Source organism: Gallus gallus, chromosome 26, assembly GCF_016699485.2.
Source record: "Gallus gallus isolate bGalGal1 chromosome 26, bGalGal1.mat.broiler.GRCg7b, whole genome shotgun sequence".
Classification (NCBI taxonomy): domain Eukaryota; kingdom Metazoa; phylum Chordata; class Aves; order Galliformes; family Phasianidae; genus Gallus; species Gallus gallus.
This window is the reverse complement of record NC_052557.1, coordinates 2,320,616-2,339,650: the sequence shown is the minus strand read 5'-3', so window position 1 is coordinate 2,339,650 and position 19,035 is coordinate 2,320,616. Positions and strand designations below refer to the sequence as shown.

General features: G+C 53.1%; 1 protein-coding gene and 1 non-coding gene across 2 annotated transcripts; both read left to right on the top strand.

Annotated features, from left to right (window-relative positions):
- Positions 1–529: 529 nt before the first annotated feature.
- Positions 530–18,941, top strand: SLC41A1 (solute carrier family 41 member 1). The gene is made up of 11 exons (NM_001389627.2): positions 530–587; positions 934–2,145; positions 7,334–7,441; positions 10,988–11,059; positions 11,325–11,469; positions 11,574–11,720; positions 12,252–12,399; positions 12,979–13,058; positions 13,873–14,007; positions 15,049–15,197; positions 16,453–18,941. Exons 2-11 carry the CDS (start codon positions 1,768–1,770, stop codon positions 16,636–16,638), a joined length of 1,548 nt encoding a protein of 515 aa, NP_001376556.1. The 5' UTR covers positions 530–587; positions 934–1,767; the 3' UTR covers positions 16,639–18,941.
- MIR6602 (microRNA 6602) lies at positions 16,369–16,478 on the top strand. Its single transcript, NR_105470.2, has one exon. It is a non-coding gene; the product is annotated as a microRNA 6602 (primary transcript).
- Positions 18,942–19,035: the final 94 nt, after the last annotated feature.

Genomic DNA, 19,035 nt, shown 5'->3' with positions numbered 1-19,035 from the left:
AAGGGAAAGGAAGGAGAGGAAAGGAAAGGAAAAACGGAGAGAAAATGAAAGGAGAGGAAAGGAAAAACAACCGCTGATCACAAGTTCCGTTTGTGCAAGGGAAAAAAAAGAAAAAAAAAAAGTTGTTAATAAAAGGAAAACGTGGGTGAGAAGAGCGCGGTTCGTTCAGAAAGGCAGAGTTCTGCTCTGAGCCCGGCAGGAGCAGTTGGAGGTTTTATGCGTGGGTTTGGAGCGGGGCACGCGGTGATACTGCAGGCTGTCTCTGCTGAAGCCTTGGGGCTGGCAGAGGCCTGAGCAGCAAAGGGGCGTTCAGGGCCCGGCCGGTGCTTCTGGGCCTCCGTCCCAAACGGCGAGGAGCCGTTCTTAATTCACCGGAGCGCTCTAATTACGAAACGCCCCAGGGTTGGGGTCGGCAGCGCGGCGGGCTTCAGGTGGGCTCGGCGTCACGTGACCCAGGCCACGCCCCTTCGCGGGAGGGGGCGGAGCCTCGGCTCGGTGCGTGGGCAGCGCGCCCCTCCCCGCCGCGCATGGGCACGGCTACGGGCGGCGGGGTGCGCGGGGCGGCCGCGGCGGTCCGGAGCGGAGCGGTGAGACGGCGGGCGGAGGGTGAGGGCCGCGCAGCCCCCCGAGCTGCAGGCGGCGGGGATCCCGTGCTGGAGGGCGGGGGGTGGCCGGGGGCGCTGCGGGAGAGGGGGCTGCGCTCTTTCCGCGCGGGGAAACGGCTGTGAGCGCTGCGGGACTGCGGCATCCATCCCGGCTGGGGGCTCCGCGTGAGCGTCCTCGGCCCGCCGGCACCGCACCGCAGCGGGGAGGGGCGGCGAGAGAGGCGCGGCGGCTGTTGACGTGTCGCGCTGAAGGAGGATGCTGAGGGATGAATGGGGCGCTGTGCTGCGGGAGCCAAAGAATCCCCGTTTTGCCCCCGATGTGTTTCAGGTGAAAGCCGGCTTTTTGGAGCGGAGCGTTACGTCTGAGGCTGTCCAAATGCCAGCTCCTTCCCTGCAGCCTGCTCGCCTCGGTACGTAACCTTAACCGGGAGCTGCTGTTACTTTAAATAAGAACTCTCCGTGCCTCGTGTTGTAAGGTGAGAAATTCTTCTGGAAGAGGACGGTGGTGACACTTGGAACTCCCTGGTAGTGCTGGCAGGGAGCTGCAAGCAGGCAGAAACGGAGCAAACGCCCGCAGGAGCTGTCAGCCTTGGGATCTGCAGAGGAAAAGTGCCACTGGAGAAAGTAACAAAGCCTGGGAGTAAGAAGAGCCGCGTTGTATCACCCCTGCAAGCCAACCCAGCTCACAGCTCCTCTCTGCTTCCCTTAAGCTGCTGTTTTATTCAGTGATCTTTACTGCATCTGTTCTTCTCTCTGCCTGCCGTGCTCCGTCACAGCAGTTGTGCTGCTGGAAGAAGACCTGGAGGAAGATGTGCTGAAGCCTCAGACGTCAAAGAGGAGAAGCTTGGATCCTGCCTTGGAGGCTGCATACCTCCCAGTGCTGGAGGGAAGGAGGACGAGGAAGAACTTGCTGTAGTTCCCCATTCCCACTGTGTTCTCTGCTGGCTCAGCTGTTGGTGTCCCCCATTCCTGGACTTTGCTTGATGGGGATCTCTGCTGTGGGAGCAGTCTCTGCACTCAAAGGCAGGAGAGCAGGGGTAGGAGAGGTGGCCTCTAGATGCCGGAAAGGCCATTTATGTAAGCTCCTGGCAGAAGGTCTCTTCTGGAACAGCTGCTGGCTGTAGGCCCACCAAGCTGAGGTTCAGGATAGCCTCTCTGCAGCATGTCTTCCAAGCCAGAGCAGAAGGAGACCCACCAGGCCAATGGGGCCGTGCTGCCTGCCGTGCCCATGGACTGCCTTGTCAGTCCAGACCGGGGGCAGCTGGTGGAGCCCTCCAATTTCCTGGGACCTGATGGCGTCGGGGTGGAAGTGGTGGTGCTGGAGTCCCGTGCTAATGCTAAAGGTGTGCGAGAAGAAGATGCCCTGCTGGAAAATGGCAGCCAGAGCAATGAAAGTGATGACACCAGCACAGACAGAGGCCCTGAGCCAGCCTCACCGCTCAAGGAGACCTCCTTTTCCATCGGGCTGCAAGTCCTCTTTCCCTTCCTCCTGGCAGGCTTTGGGACAGTTGCTGCTGGAATGGTGCTGGACATTGTGCAGGTAAGACTGACCTCCCTGGTGTGGTGCTGGGCTCTGAACCCCATCTTTGTAGGTTTGATCCTAAGCTAGGGGGGTGTTTGAATTGCAAGGCTAGTTTGGCAGATAGCAGCTACAAAGAGAAGAGTTGTGTTTCCTTGCATGGCACTTGGGGTAGAGGCAGACCTTGGTTGTGCCTGGAGCAAGGGGAGGAACACTTTGGTCACCCTTGCACTCCTGCTGCTCTGCTCTAGCTCTCAGGACAAGGTCGTGATTACCAAGTGTGCAGCCAAAGGACCTATCTGGGAAATGAGGCACATTCCTGCTGGGAATAATGTGGTAATCGTTCCCTGATGATGACCATCATCCCAGCCCTGCTCCACAGTTCCCTGGGTCCTGTTTCCTGTTACTGCCTGTGATGTTTGCTGTACTGTTTCAGCACACTGGGCTGGTGCCAGCTGGGTTAATGATCCCCCTGCTGCAGTGGGTGCAGGACACATGCTGGTGGCTTGCTCGGGCTGAGTGGCTCTGCTCTGCCTTCTCATGTGCTTGAAGCAAGCCAAGAGCAACTGGGCTAATGGGAGGATTCCTCTTGAGAGCTGTGGAGCTGATTCTTAGGAAAGACCAGCCAGAGAGCCGGCTGATACCTCCAGATGCAAACTGTTGTGTTATCACACATCTCCTTAGGTGTTTCAGGGCGGGTGGCACTGTGGGAAGTACACAGCTCGCTTACGTGGGCAATGTGATGACTTACCAGGCCATGTCTTTCAAGCGTGGAAATCCAAGCAGGTGTCTCTGGCAGCTGATCAGCTGCTCACCCCCTCCTGCTGCGCAGAGTTCCTCGTCCTGATGCCCAGCACAAAGCAGTGAGTGAGGCACAAGGTTTGATCACCAGCAGCAGGCAGCCACATTGGAGCTGCGGTCAACCCAAAACCCTCAGTGTGATGCTTTCTTGTTTACTCAGACAATGTAAACAAGCCCTCGCAATGTCGACATAAAAAGACTTATGTCGGTCACTTGTGTGTGTATTGATGGCAGTGATTATCTGCACCTGAGCTGTGTGCCAGCGGGCCCATCGTGCGAGGCAGACACTTCTTTTGCTATACAGCCCCACTGGCTGCTTCCTGCATGCCTTAGCATGCTGGTCATCCTTACGGTTTCTCCTGATGCAACCTGCTGGGAGAGTTGTGAAGCATGAGTTGTGCCCCAGAACAGGAAGGGCTGGCTGTGCTAAATTAAGCCAGAAGAGATTTACTAGAATAGGTTTCTTGAAAAGAGAGAAATTTCAAGCATGTTGCTGTTTGCAGAGTCCCTGTAAGCTCATGTTTGGCTCTTCTGGCAATTTCCTGGACCAGGGCTTTGAACACAGCCCCAGGTCCTTCCTGGAAGAGGAACAGCCCTCCTGACTGGGGAGGGGAGGGCCTGGGTGGGATACTGTGGCATACCGCTGTGCTCTCCTGCCTTTTATTTACGGCCATTAGAAATAAAGCTTCATAATTCCTCTGTTCCACAGCAGCTCAGCGTGTAGCTACGCAGTGTGTCCTGCCAACTCCTTTAACTCCCTTTAGCCTTGGGATTAAATGAGGCATCTAAATGCCATAGGGTGGAAATGGGGGGAGGGAAGCGTGTGCTCTCAACTTGCCTGCCTGCGGAGTTTGGGGAGCTGATCCTGAGAGCTGGCTTCCCAGAGGCTCAGAGCCTTGGGGGAAGGAGACTGCGGGCTGCTAGGGGCAGGCAGGAGTCCCATTGCTTTGGATGTAGCCATGGTTTGTGATGGATGGAGGGCTCCATGCACTCAATGTCCTCCACTTGAGACAAATGGAGTAACCAGCCAGCTGTAATTGGTCTCCCCAGTGTGAAAACAAGCAGCTCTGGCCTCTGGCCACGTTGTCCCATTAATGTGTCCCTATTAATTTGTTTTTGCTCCCTTTGGGTTTGGAGACCTACACGTGTGCCACCTGCTTCTCTCTATACAGCAGGGCACCATTGGCACAGTCCCTTCACCCTGCAGAGCCTCGATTGTTATTTTCCAGACTTGCCTGTTCCCTGGAGATGCTTTGGATGGGACTGAATATGGAGGAGGGAGTCTGCTCATTCCCCATTTGGCCACCTCTGGTGTTAGCATCCCACTCGGGCGCAGTGGGGAATGCTGAGCCTTGCTCCTTCATCCGAGTCTGGGCCCGCTTCTCATTGCTGTGCTGTTGTCCAGTGTTTCAGGCCTAGCCCCACTGAGTGCTGTGCTTGAGAGGGTGATCCTGGAAGAGTCTTGCAGGGCTCCTCGTGCATCTGCTGTGCCTGGTGCTTTCCTCCTCCCCAAGGAGCACAGGGCTCAAGCTCTCCTGGCAAGGCCGTTTGTCTCTTTGGAGCATGGGGTGGACCAAGATGCAGCGTGCTGAGGCAGCGATAGCTCTGACCTGCTGCCTCCACATCACTTCCTTCCCTCTGAGCTGTCCTGAGTCACCGTCCTGCCCCGACCCACGATGCTGCTGCGTGCCTTAACCCCACACACAGCGACTGAATGCAGCAGAGGCCAAAAAGCAGCTGTTGTCCTGGAAGTATCTGATGCCTGCAGGTGCAAAGCCTCTGAAACACAGCAAGCCTGGAGGAACGGCAAAACACCACCTGGGCTTAATGCTGGAGCCCAGCGCCTCTGCTGGGCAGATAGGGGTGAAGTAAGGCAACCCCTGTGGGCTGTGCTCTCTGCTCCCCTTATGGGGCGTGTGAAGTGGCTCTCCTGTAAGGCTGTGCTCTGCAGGAGCCAGGAGGCCTTTGAGATGTACAAAGTGCCCATAGACCAGTGTTGTATAACATTTTATATTAAGCAAGTTGGCAGGAGCCCACAGGTCCTGCTCTTTGCAGCAAGTGAGCTGCTGATGTCTGCAGAAATCTTCTTGTTTTCTCTTCCCGAAGATGGCTTTTTTTCCTTTCCCCAGGAACACCTCTGTCTTACTCAGTTACAGCAGCTCCTGGCGCTGGTTTGCAGTGCAGCCTCCTGTAAAGGTTAACGTGCACGGCCGGTACTGAGACGAGGTGCAGAGGGCTGCAGCCCTGTGCTGGCTATTGCCTGACCCTATCGTGCCTCTGTGATCTGCCTGGAGGAAGGAGGAGCCAGGAAGCTGTTGCACAGCACTTCCAGCCTGTGGTCAGACTAACGACAGTGTTCCTTTCGTTAAGTGATTCTCGTGACACCCAGCTCATCCTGCTGGGAAGTGGGAGCCTGGTGCTCGCTGGTTGAATTCCAGGTGCTGCACAGGGAAGTCGTAGTGAAGGATTTGCCAGTTACAGCAAGGAGCAAAATAACTGTCATGACTGCCAGGCCTGCCTAAAAATAGCCTGAGGAGAGTAGAGCTCGCTGTTCCTAGGTGTGACCTTAAAGGAAGCACAGCCTGGTGTGCTGCTGTGCCAAAGGAAATCTTTCAGACTGATTCTCCCTCCCCTGCTCGGTGGTGGGTGCTGTAAGGAAGCATCCCTCTGCACTGCTGGCAGGGATGGCTGTGCAGAGATGTAGCTTTTAGGGCACCTCTGGCTATGGGCAGGAAGTCTCTGGGGCTCAGGCTCACCGTGTGCAAGCAGTTCAGAGACTGCAGGGTTTCCTTGGGCACTGCCCATCACAGCAGCTGGGAGAGAATTTGCTTCAGGAAGAGGTGAGTGTGTGGAACCTGCTGTCCTCGGGCAGTGGGGGGCTCAGAGGAGTGCTTGGAACAGCTGAGCAGCTTCCATCCCTGCACCCGGGGGTGGGAACGTTGTTGGCTCATCTCACTGAGCTGTCAGATGTGCTAAAAAGGGGACTGCTTTTTGAGTGACTGGGAAGCAGTTGTCCCTTTAAGGAGAAATGGTTCCAGTTCATCCTTCTCAAGTACTTAACAGCCTCCTGTGATCACACTTCTCTCTCAGACTGCTCTTCCAGGGCTTGCAGCTTAGAGCGTGGTGTTGGAAAGGACCTGGCAGGAAGCTGGAGCTTGTTGGCTTTTCATGTCCCGATGCCGGAGGCAAGCATCACAAAGGATGGAAAAATAAACAAAAATAACTGAAGTCTTTCCCAACAGGAAGGTGTTAGTCATGCAGGTAGTGAGATGTATTTGCTGTAAGGTGTTGGCTGATAGCCTTCCTCGTCCTAGAAGGAATTCCACGTCCCTTTGGATACTCAGCCTGAGCAGCGCTGCCAAGGGGGGAGCTGGGGAGACAGAGCCCAGTGCAGGTAACAGAGCAGGAAGGAAACTGCAGCTGCCAACGTGCTCAGCACAGGAGGCAGCTTCTGAACACACCATTCCAGCAGCTTCCTCTGAGGAGGATGCCAGTTAGGCAGTGTGGGAAGCAGGGGTTATTTTGGACACAGCCTTCTTGCAAAACGCTCATGAGAACAGGGAATCAAGCAGTGAGGTTTGCACAGCCTGTGTTATATTTCTTTAATGCGGTTGTGAGTTCTTGGGGAAGGTTTCATGTTTCCTGGGAAGCCAGCTGCTCTCCTCTGAGCCCGCATACGCTACAGTTACTCGTGTTTTTTCCTCAAAAACCATGGCTGCCTGCTCTGTCTCTTGTCCAGAGAAACTGACTGTGCTCTAGAGCCAGGGAGGGCTGCAAATACCTGCAGGTGTGATGTGTGTGCCAGATAGAAGGAGGGCACACACCTCAGTGAGAGCATCGTAGGATCATACGATGCCTTAGGTTGGAAGGGATCTTAAAGACCATACGGTTCCAACCCCTCTGCAGTGGAAGTGGGAACAGAGACAGCAGTGAGCCACTGCTTGGGGCTGGCAGCATCAGGGAGCAGCAGTGCTGCGCTCTGCGAGGTGTTTGGAAGGAGCTCATATAGGGAATGCCTGTGGGCAAACCTCAGTGCTGGATTCTGCCAAAACTGGTGTGCGTTGGGCAAAGCTGTTTCCTCTCTCCCTGTTCTTGGCCTCTACATGCGTAAGCGTTTTGTCAGCAGTTCAGCTTTAGGGGATTTTGAACTGAGAGTTGTAGGCTGAGATCCTGTTTGTAAGCTCAGCAGGAACCATGTGGTCACTACTACGTGAATGTCAGAAGCAGTAACATTGCTGGAAAGTGTGGCACCAGAACTGGAAGTGAAACTGAGTCATCCACTCAGGGCTGCACGCAGGCAGTGCCAGAGTGCAAAGGCAGTGAAGGAGGTTCTCAATCCAAAGCAAAGGTTTCTAACAGCTGTGCTTGGGTTTTTTTTTTATGGTCTTTTTTTGTTCTGATCTTGCAGCACTGGGATGTCTTCAAATACGTGACTGAGGTATTCATCTTGGTGCCTGCACTGCTGGGCCTGAAGGGGAACCTGGAGATGACGCTGGCATCTCGCCTGTCAACAGCTGTGAGTATCCAGGGCATGCTGAGGAGCAGGATGTCTGTGTTTTGGGGGGCAGGAAGGGATGTGCACGTGCATATGAATGCAGTGACCACCCAAAGGAGAGGCTGGAGCTGAACTTTCTAGCCAGGTGTTTCCATCCCATTTGACTGATGAGATTTTAAAGGCTCAGTAGTCCTTAAGCTTTGCTGACAGTTCACTTCCTTGTCAGGACTGCTCGTGAACCTGGAGGTACCGTGCACAAAAAGGCTTTGGCAGTTTAATACCTGGAGTGCTTGGATCTGGTTTCACTTACAAGGAAGCTGGGTGCAGGCATGCAACCAGGGCACACGGAGCAGGCCAAAACAAGCCAGGTTCAGCAGGACTGGGAGATGAGAGCCTGCAGAGTTGTACAGCAAAGCCTGAGATGGAGGAGAGCTCGCAGAGAGAGTTGTCAGGTGGATTGACAGCCTCTTCAAGTTGATGGAGAGGAATGGCAGGGCATTTCTCTTGCTAGAACTCAGTCTGATTCCCATGTAACACTGAGCTCCCTGTGAGAAATGGAGACAGGCTCTGTTAGCTCCTCAGAATAGTGTCTTAGTCCAGCTCTAAATGAATTGCTTTGTGTTTAAATGTTTCTGTAACCCAGCAGCCTCTCTGTAGCTGAGCACCACTGGAGAGAGGCATCTTTTAACAGGGACAGTAATACTCCTTCATCTGTAAAGCATCTGCTTGAACGTGACAGCAAGTGACAGCCTGATGTTTCTGTGGGTCCCATGGTGAGCGTATAGCTTTGAATCTTACATCTGCAAGGTGTTAGCTACCTGCTGCTGAGTGGTTACCTCTACTGTTTCTGCGCTGGGTAGTGCTGCAAGAGCCTGGGCTCAGCCTTGGCATTGCAGACAGAGAACTGTCTGAATGGCAGCAGCAAGCACAGCTAGCAGGACTGCAGCTTATCATGCTCCCTTTCCTCTTTCTGGTTGCTGCAGGAGAAAGCATAGAGAAGTGTTGAAAACTTCTCTGTGTGTTTGCTCCTCTGGCTCCTCTTTCTTCTATCTTAAGCTGTGGGGTGATGCCCGCTGTGACTCTTTGTTCCCCAGTACCTTCTAACTCACTGATCCAGTGGCATGTGAGCATGACTTGCCCTTGGCTCGGCCCCAGCACTGCTGGGGACCACCTCCACCTGGGAACAGCTTCCCTTGGTGCTGATCTCTTCTCTCCAGGTGCTACTGGAGAAAACAAAGCTGCTGTGCTCCTGCACCGGGGCTTGCGGGGTCAGGCTGAGCACTGCAGCTCATGGCAGGCTGAGCTTTGTTTGCTCCTTCATTCTCAGAAACAAATCCCTTTGTTTTATTCATTCCCTATTGTTCAGATCATGTCAGAATCCTCACTGACCCGAACACAGGCCATTCTCCCTCTTGGCCTTGGCTTGGCCTTGGCTGGCTTTCAGAGCACACTTTGAGCATGGACTGATCAGGGTGAGTGCTTGGCTCTGCTGGGACAAAAATAACACAATTCTTCTGCAGCTTTGGCTTTCTCCATCTCCATCCCCATCCCTGATGGGGCTGGCCCAGAGCAACCACAGGGCAGCTCGGTGGGGAAATGAGACTGTCCTGGCTGAGTGGAAAGTCACAGGAATGCAGAAATTTCTCCCATCTGCTCTGGTGGCTGCAGCAGAGTCACCAGGAGAGACTGGCACAGAGAGCATCCCTCCGGCTCACACGTCTGCCCTGCCTTTTTCCCTTGCTTTCCTTCACCCCAGCAGGAACAAAGGCTGTGCTGCCTCTGTGCGAATCTCCCAGCCTTGAACACCACTCCCTCGTATCGATGGATGATGGGGTTTGACAGCCTCTTTAGTTTTCCCTTTTTTCCCATGGGGAGTGGGCTCTCCTCTGGGTAGTGCTTCACGATGCACTTCTCGTGCTGGCTCTGCAGGAAAGCAGTCTGGAAGGATTTCTCAGATTGTGGGTTTCTAATTAGTGCTGCATTAAGTCACCTCAGAAGTCCCTTTCACAATTAAGGAGCAAAACTCTCCCATTAAGTTAAAGGATTAAAATCCTGTTGCCAGTGACTACAGCTAGGTTATGTTAATCCCAACCTAATTGCCATGTGGCAGGAATGTTAAGGTCAGGCTTCGTATGGAGCTCAAATTCCTGCCCTGGATGTGCTCAGTGCGGCTCTACAGCCAAGGCTTTGTTTTTCCCCATTCTTTATTCCCCTCCCCTAAAACGACCAGAAGAATTCACCCTGGAGATGGGCATATCTCAGAGCTGGTGGGCATGGCCTGGCAGCTCTCTGCAGTGTGTATGCGGTAAGGAGAGCACGAGGGTTGGCTGATCATAGATTTCTTTCTTTGTGTAGACCAGGAAAGAAACCCGAGAGGCAGGAATTGCTGCTCTATTGTTTGTCACAAGTTTGACACTTTCAGCCAGTGACTCCATCGGGCAGCTACTTTGGATTTCTTGAGCCTCTCCCTTATGACTTCATAGTGACAAACATGTTTCTCCCTCGTGTTCCTCAGCTTTGAATACTACAAGACTGTATACAGGCACATACTCTCTGCCTGTCCTTCTTTCTAACTTTCTGTGAAGACCAGAAGGTGCTGGGGAGAGCAGAACTCCTGTGTTCTACATAAGCTGCGACCTGCAGGGATTCTGTTGGGTTCTGTTTTGCTTGTATGCCAAGAAATTAAAGCAACTTTCCATCTGTTCTGGTTATTCTGATTAGCATCTCCCGTAGTGATGCCAGCTGACCCATGTGCCGTGGCTGCTTCCTGCTACTCAGTAGGTCTCCACGTGGCACTAGCCTTGTTTACTCAGCTTTTATCCCCAGCAGTAGTTCCTGCTGCCAGCTCCTTGTGCCCACGTGGTGCTGCTCTGGCCTTGCCCCGTGTCAGAGCTGGGGGCACTCGCATAGCTGACCTGGGATGTGTGCACTCCCTGCTTCCCTCCTGGCTGGCCAAATAGAGGGGCAGTGTGACCCAACTGGGCCTGGGCCAGGCTTGCCTTCATCACCACTGAAGTGGATTCAAGCAGCAGCAGTGCGTGGCTCTTTGTGAGGGCAAAGTATATCTAGTTCCTTTTGCAGGATTTTCATCAGAATTTCTGTTGCTGTTGACTCTACCTTATCCTCCCTTCAAAATTCCTCCTGCAGTGCTCTGCTCTTGCTGCATAGGAGTGTGTCAGCCCATTCCTGCTGGCAGAAAGAGATGATGTCAAAGCTGAAACTGGGAACAGCTTTGGTGTGCTGGGCTACAGAGCCAGGCTAACAGTTGGAAGAGATATAGGTAGTTGCTTGGGTTGTATAACCCACGTGACACTCACAGAACTGTATGCCCCAAACTTGGTTGTTACTACAGAGATGTACCTTGGCTGTACACACGTGTGTGCACGTGGACACACATGCCTTTGCTACTGAATTGCTCTGCTATGAGAGGTGAGGATTTGCAGTCATTATTCTCTCCTGCTCCTGGCACAAACCTGCATAGCTGGAAGGCAGGAATCTGACTGTTAGCAAGTGTGAAATGCCATCCATCTTTTAAGGTTCTAATGATGCCGTGATGTCTTCTTGCAGGCTAATATTGGCCAAATGGATACACCCAAAGAGCTCTGGAAGATGATAACAGGGAACATGGCTCTGATACAGGTAAGAAAATGGGAAAGAAAAGGTGAGAACTTCAGTCGTTGTTGAAGTCCAACTTGAAGAGGTGTCAGAAGGCTTGAATGTCTTTTCTTGGGTATTGACTGTCAGTATTGCATGTCTAGTGGGGAAACAAATGGCACATTACCATAGCACTTTGCCCTGAAGGTTGAACTTGGTGTTTCCTTGCTGAATGCTAACCCACCTGAAGTAGTACCCCAGTACCATTTTGCCTTGGTCTTCTTGGTGACCACCTCACTTTTATTTTCAGGTTCAGGCTACCGTGGTTGGCTTCCTGGCCTCGATTGCAGCAGTGATATTTGGATGGATTCCAGATGGGCACTTCAGCCTTGACCATGCTGTCCTGCTCTGTGCCAGCAGCGTGGCTACTGCTTTCATTGCTTCCCTTGTTCTGGGTAGGAGATATATCTTGTACATTCTCAACGTACCTCTTCCTAACATGCTGGGCTCTCCTTGCCATCATCCTATATTCTTCCTCTTTTTTTTTTCTTTCCTGTAGGCATGATCATGATTGGAGTCATCATTGGATCCAGGAAGATGGGGATCAATCCTGACAACGTAGCCACACCAATTGCTGCCAGCCTGGGGGATCTCATCACCCTGGCTCTGCTTTCTGGAATCAGCTGGGGCTTGTACAAAGAGCTGGGTGAGGAGCAACAAAAGGCTTTTGTCTCTCCCTGGTCCTTGTGTCTGCTGCAGCATCTCCCTTGCGTTTCACCCTGTTCCTTTACCCTTAATCCTCCTGGGGCTTCCAAGTGCCAGGAGCTTGGTAGTGGCTCAAACAGTGGGGGAAGGCAGCTTTGGTTGTAGTCTTTTGTACTGTCAGCATCAGCTGGGGGTCCTCAGTGCAGAGCTGCAGCTGTACACTGTAGATTTCCTCCCCTCTCCCCTCCACCCTCCTTCCCTGGAGGCTGGGATGCAGAGGATGTGACTCAGCCAGGTTCAGTCAAAGGTGAAGCCCGGGAGTGGGAAGTAGGAAGGAGCAGTTAGGAAACCAAAGAGGTTTCACTCAGCAGGTGCATCAGGAGGAAACGGTGGCTCTTGTTTGTATGTTTCTGACTCCCGGGATGGCAGCTCTCTGCTGGCAGGGCTGATGAGCTGAGCTAAAGTAGCACCACATCTTGCTGCTGCAGGAGATGTGTTCTTGATCTGTTGCCTTTGCTTATTTCCCTCTCAGAGAGCAAAGCATACGTGAATCCTTTGGTGTGCGCCTTCTTCATAGCTCTGCTGCCCATCTGGATCATCATTGCCAAGAAGAATGCAGCAACTCGGGAGGTGCTGTACTCTGGCTGGGAGCCAGTCATTATTGCAATGGCAATTAGCAGGTAGGAAGGTGTGCAAGAGTTCTTCTCCCTGAAACACAGTCAGAAAACGCACCTTTTTTCCCCCCCCAGCCCTTCCAACCTATTCACGCTTGACAGACTCCAAAAGAAGATGGAGAACCAAACTTCTCCTTCCACAGTGGCCTCTGCCAGGAAACTGGAGGTCACGTTGTGTTTTCCAGACAAACACACTGGGATTGAGGTCCAGGGGCATTGAGCACCTGACTGCTGGAATCCAAGGCCTCAGCAGCACACCTGCTGCTGCACAGGGAGGCCCTGGCACAGCCACAGATCCTGTCCAGCAGTCCTCACCGGAGCCTTTTTTGCCCTCTGAAGGGCAGGGTTGCTGTTGATTACTGTGTTGCAGTAGACTGTACACTGGGGGAGAAAGACTGTGCTAAAACTTTTTTTTTTACCAAATATCAAGGCCTAAAACCACACGCCTACACCTGTGGTTGTTGCACATGATAGTGGGTGGATGCACCACCCAGTGCACACACTGCAGCAGAGAGTACCTGCAGTGCTTTGTGTGTGCTGCCTGATGAGCTTTCAGCCCTGACCTCTTCGTTCTTCCCTTTGCAGCGTTGGGGGTTTAATTTTGGACAGAACAGTCTCAGATCCAAACTTTGCTGGGATGGCCGTCTTCACACCTGTAATTAATGGTAAGTTCCTTTCTGTGGTGATATTGCAGCTCTGATGGTTCTTGGCAAACACTGAAATTGGCCTCTGCCTCAGTGCAGGCAGGTTAAGGAGGCTAATTCTGCTAGATCACTGGTGAGATGAGGTTAGACCCAAGCTTTACAGCAGCGTGGCTCCTCCTGGTGCCAGCCCTTCAGCAGAGGGTAACAGGCCTAGGGGAGGCTGTTGCCTGAAAGAAGCTTTCCAAATCTGAGCCTCAACAAGAGCTGTGTTTGTTATACACTTCCTTCTGGCTGGTGGAAGACCCCTGATCCAAGATACGAGCCCTGCAGCACTCAATAACGTAAAGATCTGGGTTTGCAACTTGAGTCAGGAAATCTCGTTTGTTCTGGAATGAAGCTTTGACCCCCTTCTGCCTAATGAACCAAGGGAACTCTGTTGTGCACTCGTTCTCAGCCTTGCAGTAAGTTGAGCTAATCCTGCAGCAGCGCATCTTTGCATTGGTGAGTTCCAGAGTTTCATTGTGCTTCATGCAAAGAGCAGCTTTAAACTTCCCAAGTCTGTTACAGTGACCAACTCGTCGTGTTTGTTTCACGTATCCTTTCCAATCAAAGCTGCAGTGATAGAATTGTATGTATTTTACTAGAAGGCCTTGGGGGGAACTGCAGAACAGTGCTCTTTGTCTCAGCTCTTTACATCCTGCAAAAGTTGAGCTTGTGTCAGATATGGACTGTCTTGCATTATCCCAGCACCTGGCAGCTCCGGTTGTGTTGGCTGTTGCAAATGCCTTTCAGATGGGACTGAGATGTTGCCTTATTGTGCTCTCCTCATCTGCAGGTGTGGGTGGCAACCTGGTGGCAGTGCAGGCGAGTCGCATCTCCACGTACCTGCACATGAGTGGGATGCCTGGAGAGAGCCCTGAAACAGCCCCTCGCAAATGCCCCAGCCCTTGCAGCACTTTCTTCAGCTCAGGTACTCAAGTTAGGGCTTGAAATATGTTGAGTTCTGCTAGCAGCAGTTGCTGCAAATGGCTGGCTGAGCTTGGCTGCCGCTGTCATTGGAGCACTGTCACAGGAAATGGTGGCTGAGGCTCAGAGGCAGCTGTCAGCTGGTGGATGTCTGCTCTTCTGGCCTGCCCTGCCCTCTAGAGACGGGTGGACCTTTAGCAAAGCTGCTATGCAAGAGGACATATCGCTGCTGGATTAGGAAAACACGTTGCCAAAGTCCCGTGCCCTAACTGTGTAATGCTGTAAATCCCCCACCCAGGAAATCTCTTCCAGATGCTCAGGATACCTAAACCTGCCTTGAGGCTGCTCCAGTGTTGCAGGTCTGCTGGGCCTATAGAGCTACAGTTACAGAAAATTAACTTGCAAATGCTTCTTAGCCCTGTTATTTGTAGCAGTTATGTGGCAGAGAACAGCCAAACCTGCACTCCTACGTGGTGTGAAGAGGGGTGGTTATACTCCAGGCTGCCTGGGGGAGGTTTGATGCTCCATAGCCTGGGTTGTGGCCTTCTGACAGAGGGCTGCCCCCTGGAAAGGGAGATCTGAGGTGCTCTGTTGGTGTGTAGCAGCTGTAATCTGCAGGGTTTGGAAGCAGAAGGGGGGAGAGATCTCCAGCGTGGTGATCACCTGTCAGCAAACTGATCTCCAGATGAGGTGCAGGCAGAGCTCCAAGGAAATTCAGTGTTCACAGTGGATTCCTGGCAGCTTGGAATGTCCCAGGGGGTGGGTCAGGGGTGGGACATGAGTCCTTTTGGCAGCTGGGCTTTGAGAACAGCTTTTGCTCTGGGGGCAGAGTTAAGCTCTCCTACAGAGTTTGATGGAGTCTTTGTTCATCCTGACACTTAAGTCAGCATTCAGGGTGCTGTTTTCCAGCCTAAATCTGGAGTGCAGGGATGAGAGTTCAGTGCTCCGGTGTCTGCTTCTGCTTAGCCCACAGCTGTAGGAAGGCTGCACAGCTGCTGCGTTCCCATCCCACTGAAGCCTGAACTTCACCTTTGTTTCCCAACAGATGTGAATTCCCGTTCTGCCCGTGTGCTCTTCCTTCTGGTCGTGCCTGGACACCTGGTTTTCCTTTACACCATCAGCTCCATGCAAGGTGGACACACTACACTCACCCCGATTTTCATTGTTTTCTACATGACAGCTGCACTTCTCCAGGTGAGCTGAAGCCCCTCCTGGGGCTGCAACTGCTCAGACTGCAGTAAGGGACGCTGCCACACCACCTGCAGCAGGGAGCTGCTCTGCCAGCTGAGTGGTAGATGCATGGCTGAGGGATGTATGCTATCCCCAAGAGGCCTCTGCTGTTTCCCTCTTCCGTGTTCATCTGTTCTATAAAGTGCTTTAGTAACGTTAAAACTGCTGGTGAAGAAAGCAGGCTGTGCAGTTTGTGGGACCCCCGTGCTCATGGCTCTTCCTGCCCAAGTGGGGAAGGGCCTGGCACTCCTGCTCCCCTCACAGCAGCTGTGTGAGCCCATGGGCAGTGGTTGTTGTGAGGGACGTGCACAGACACAGCTGCTCCTGCTGCAGAAATGCAGCAGCTGTTTGCACGAGCAGTTGCCTGTGTAGGAAGGAAGGGAGAGCCGCTCTGGTTGGGGAGTTCTGTACAAAGCCTGGCCATGCTCCCCCTGCTCCCCGCATGGTTTTGGTGTCCCCTAAAATCAACAACCAAAGCCAGCTTGAGGAAATGAGTCAGAGCATCCATCAGAGGCAAGAGCGGGGAGCTGTCATCCAGGAGGCTAAATTTAGGTTGTGAGCTCCTGCTGGGTGCCTGGGCATGAGGAGGGGGCTTCTGCTCACAGCTGCTCTGTGGAGTCACGGACTGAGCAGCATACAGGCTGGGGGGCACTGGGCTGTGGGGTTCTGCAGTGCTGCTGCTCTGCAAGAGAGGCCCTCCCAGCCCTGAACAACCAGAGGTGGTGGCCATAGGTGTGTGTGTGTGTGTGTGTGTGTGTGTGTGTGTGTGTGTGTGTGTGTGTGTGTGTGTGTGTAGCCTCTCGCAGTCCTTGTCCCAGACCTGAGGCTTTAGAGAATCCAGCATGGATTTGTGCTGTCTTTAAACGCTGATATGAAGGAGGTGGGGAGAACATTGCACTCCGGTGGCTTCAGCTGCCGGCAGCTGCTCTTTATCCTTGGGATCCAGATGTTGCTGTCCCTTCCTAAGAGTCCTGTGTGCTTCTGAGTCCTCTCTTTTGCCCCGTATTTCTGAGCTTGTTCTGGTTGGATCTGAAGATGGAGATGCAAAATGCAGACTTGGTGGTGTTTGGGTATCAGTGCACTGAGCCTTTATGCTTGAATGCTATGGGGACACATGAAGGGAAGGAGAGGTGAGCGGGCTGCAGTGCTACTCCGTGAGGACAGGGATTGCAGAGGTTGGAGCTGTGGCTGATGTGGCTCTTTTCTGCCTCCCTCCCAGGTTCTCATTCTGCTGTACATTGCTGACTGGATGGTGCACTGGATGTGGGGCAGGGACCTCGATCCTGACAACTTCTCCATCCCCTACTTGACAGCGCTGGGTGACCTGATTGGAACAGGTCTCCTTGCTCTCAGCTTTCATGTCCTCTGGCTTATTGGTGACCGGGACTCTGATGTGGGGGATTAGCCCTCCCCGCCACCCCTCCCCTCCTCTCAGCTCTCCTCCATTCATTTCCATCGTGGTTGTTTTTCTTCCACCCTCGCTCTCCTCTCCTTCCTCCCCCCCACCCCCGTCTCTCACGAGACTTCATCTTTGATACAGGATTCTCATTATTTTCAATGGGAATTTTATGTGGTTTATATTTCAAGCCAAGTTTGTACAGAAAATAAATCTAGTTTTAGGAAGGACGCGAAAGTGTAACGAGACAATCACTAAGTGCAATTTCCTAGCAGTTGTCTGACCAGTGTTCCAGGGGAGCTGCCCATCAGCCGATGGAGCACGCAGGAGGCCCACCTGTCCCACCCACTGGAGGTGAAAGGCTGCTTTGTTCGCTTCATAAGCGTTTTAAATACTGGAGATAAGGTTCAGATCATTGTTGCTGAGAGGGCACCTTCTAGCAAAGTCCAGCCTTGTGGATGAGGGCACGGGGATCTCCTGCTTTCTCTGTCCTGCGACCCTTCTCCCTCATGTTTTCTCCCTGTGTCCCTCCCCTGTGCCTCGCACCCAAAGCATGCAGCTCTCTGGGCCAGAGATGATCCAGTTTTGTGCATTCAGGCTTGCTGTGTGTGCTGCTGATGGGCCCGCTGCAGCTGGGCAGGAGCTGCTCAGTACCTTCCCTTGCTGAGCCTGGAGCATTTCAAACCTGGGGGCATTATGCTGCTGCTGTCTCTTAGAAGATGCCGTCTGTTTTCAGCCATTGGCTTCCCCTGCATGTGTAGGAGAAAGCAGGAAAACAGGTCAGCAGCACAGCCTGACTTGTGCAGCCATGCACTGTCGGTGCAGCGCTCTGTGTGGCTCTCAGCAGAGCACCCTGCTTGCCTCGAGCTGCACCTGGAGCCTGGGGTTGGTGACAGCCCAGCATGCCAGCAGGGGCTGAGCACTGCGAGCCTTATTTCCCTCCTGCTTTTTGTGCTGCTCAGCTGGGAGGTGGCCGGGAAGCCCTCCCTTCCTCCACCTGTGCACCCTGGGAGGATTCTCATGCAGTCTGCAGTGGCATAACGAGAGAAAAGCTGCTCTGGTTGTGTGACTGAGGCATTTGTAAATCATCTTCCTGAGCGCTGTCAGCACTCAGCGCTTTTGACTTTTCCCATTTGGATATAAACCGACTCAGTGAGCTGAGCACAGTTTGTTTAAGCGGGTCTTATTGACTTGGGAGCTTCACTCGGTTGCATCGAGTTTAAGTGGTGCACTCGAGCAGACAGCGCTGTTAAAGAGGCTCTGATGTAATCTGAACGTATGTGTGCATGGGAGAGAGCTCCTAATGTTGGTAGGGATGGGGATCATAGCGTCCCATGGGACCCAGCTTTGGTGCCGCAGTGCCCAAAGCACAGGGAGATGCCCACAGTACCCAGCATGGTGTCCTGGCCCCAAAATAACACCTGAGCTCTGACAGAGCTCACACTGCAGCCTGGAGCACTGCAGCCCTGTGCCTGCTGTGCTGCTGCCTGTCCTGGTTGCCTGCAGATCCAGGGCATCACCCGAGAGCTGCAGGATTTGGGGTTGCCTACAGGCTGCTGCTTTTCTTTTCTTTGCCTTGATTGGCTTCAGTTCCTCCCTTAGGGTTATCTTCAGCATTTCTTGCACGAAGAGGCTGTGCTCCCCTCCTCACCTTGCTGCTGTGAAGCTCGCCTTCCCCTCTCCATCTCTGCGCTGTGTCCTTAATGGCCGTAGCTCTGCCCCTCCTCCTGTTCTCCATAGCAATTTGGCTGCTCGCAGGTCTGATTTCAGCCACAGCTCTGTTCAAAAACACGAGGAAAACCAAAATCAACAGAACAACCAACCAAACTCACACCCCAAAGCGAGAAGTCTGAGCCCGGGGGCTCCTACAGCATCCTCTGCTGTCACCTCCTATCCCTGCCTGATGCCGAGATTCCCTTCCACTAACACCCATTGGTGTACAGCTGTGCCATTGCTGCTCTGTGCTGTGCTGTCGGTGTTTGGTTCCCCGGGGAAGAAGTGGTGCCAGAGGGCACCGCTGTGCTCACAGTCTCCATGGGGGCTGTGGGGTGAATGGGACGGGGCAGGATCTCGTTGAGCATTGCAGCACATTGACAGCCCAAAGCTTTTCCCACCACTCGCACTCGGTTGCATGGCCCACCCTCCAGCTGGCTGCAAGCGAGAAACACCGGTTTACTCTTTTTATTCAAGGACAAACAACAGAAAAGAAAAGACTGTCTTAATTATTTATAGTTACTGTAACTGCATTGACTGGATGTCAACTGATGATAAATTATATTTGGTTAAATAAAGATGACATTTATTTATGTGGACTTTGGTGCCGTTCTTTCATCTCTGTGTATGGCTATGGGGGGCTCTGCAGCCTCCTGGGGGGGGGAAGGAAGGAGGTTTTGAAGGAGAACGCGT

Excerpts from the sequence above, each read along its gene's own strand:
- SLC41A1 (NM_001389627.2), top strand. The coding sequence starts at position 1,768 with ATGTCTTCCAAGCCAGAGCAGAAGGAGACCCACCAGGCCAATGGGGCC. Across the intron at positions 7,442-10,987 it reads CATCTCGCCTGTCAACAGCT|GCTAATATTGGCCAAATGGA; the intron begins GTGAGTATCCAG and ends GTCTTCTTGCAG. Across the intron at positions 15,198-16,452 it reads TGACAGCTGCACTTCTCCAG|GTTCTCATTCTGCTGTACAT; the intron begins GTGAGCTGAAGC and ends CCTCCCTCCCAG.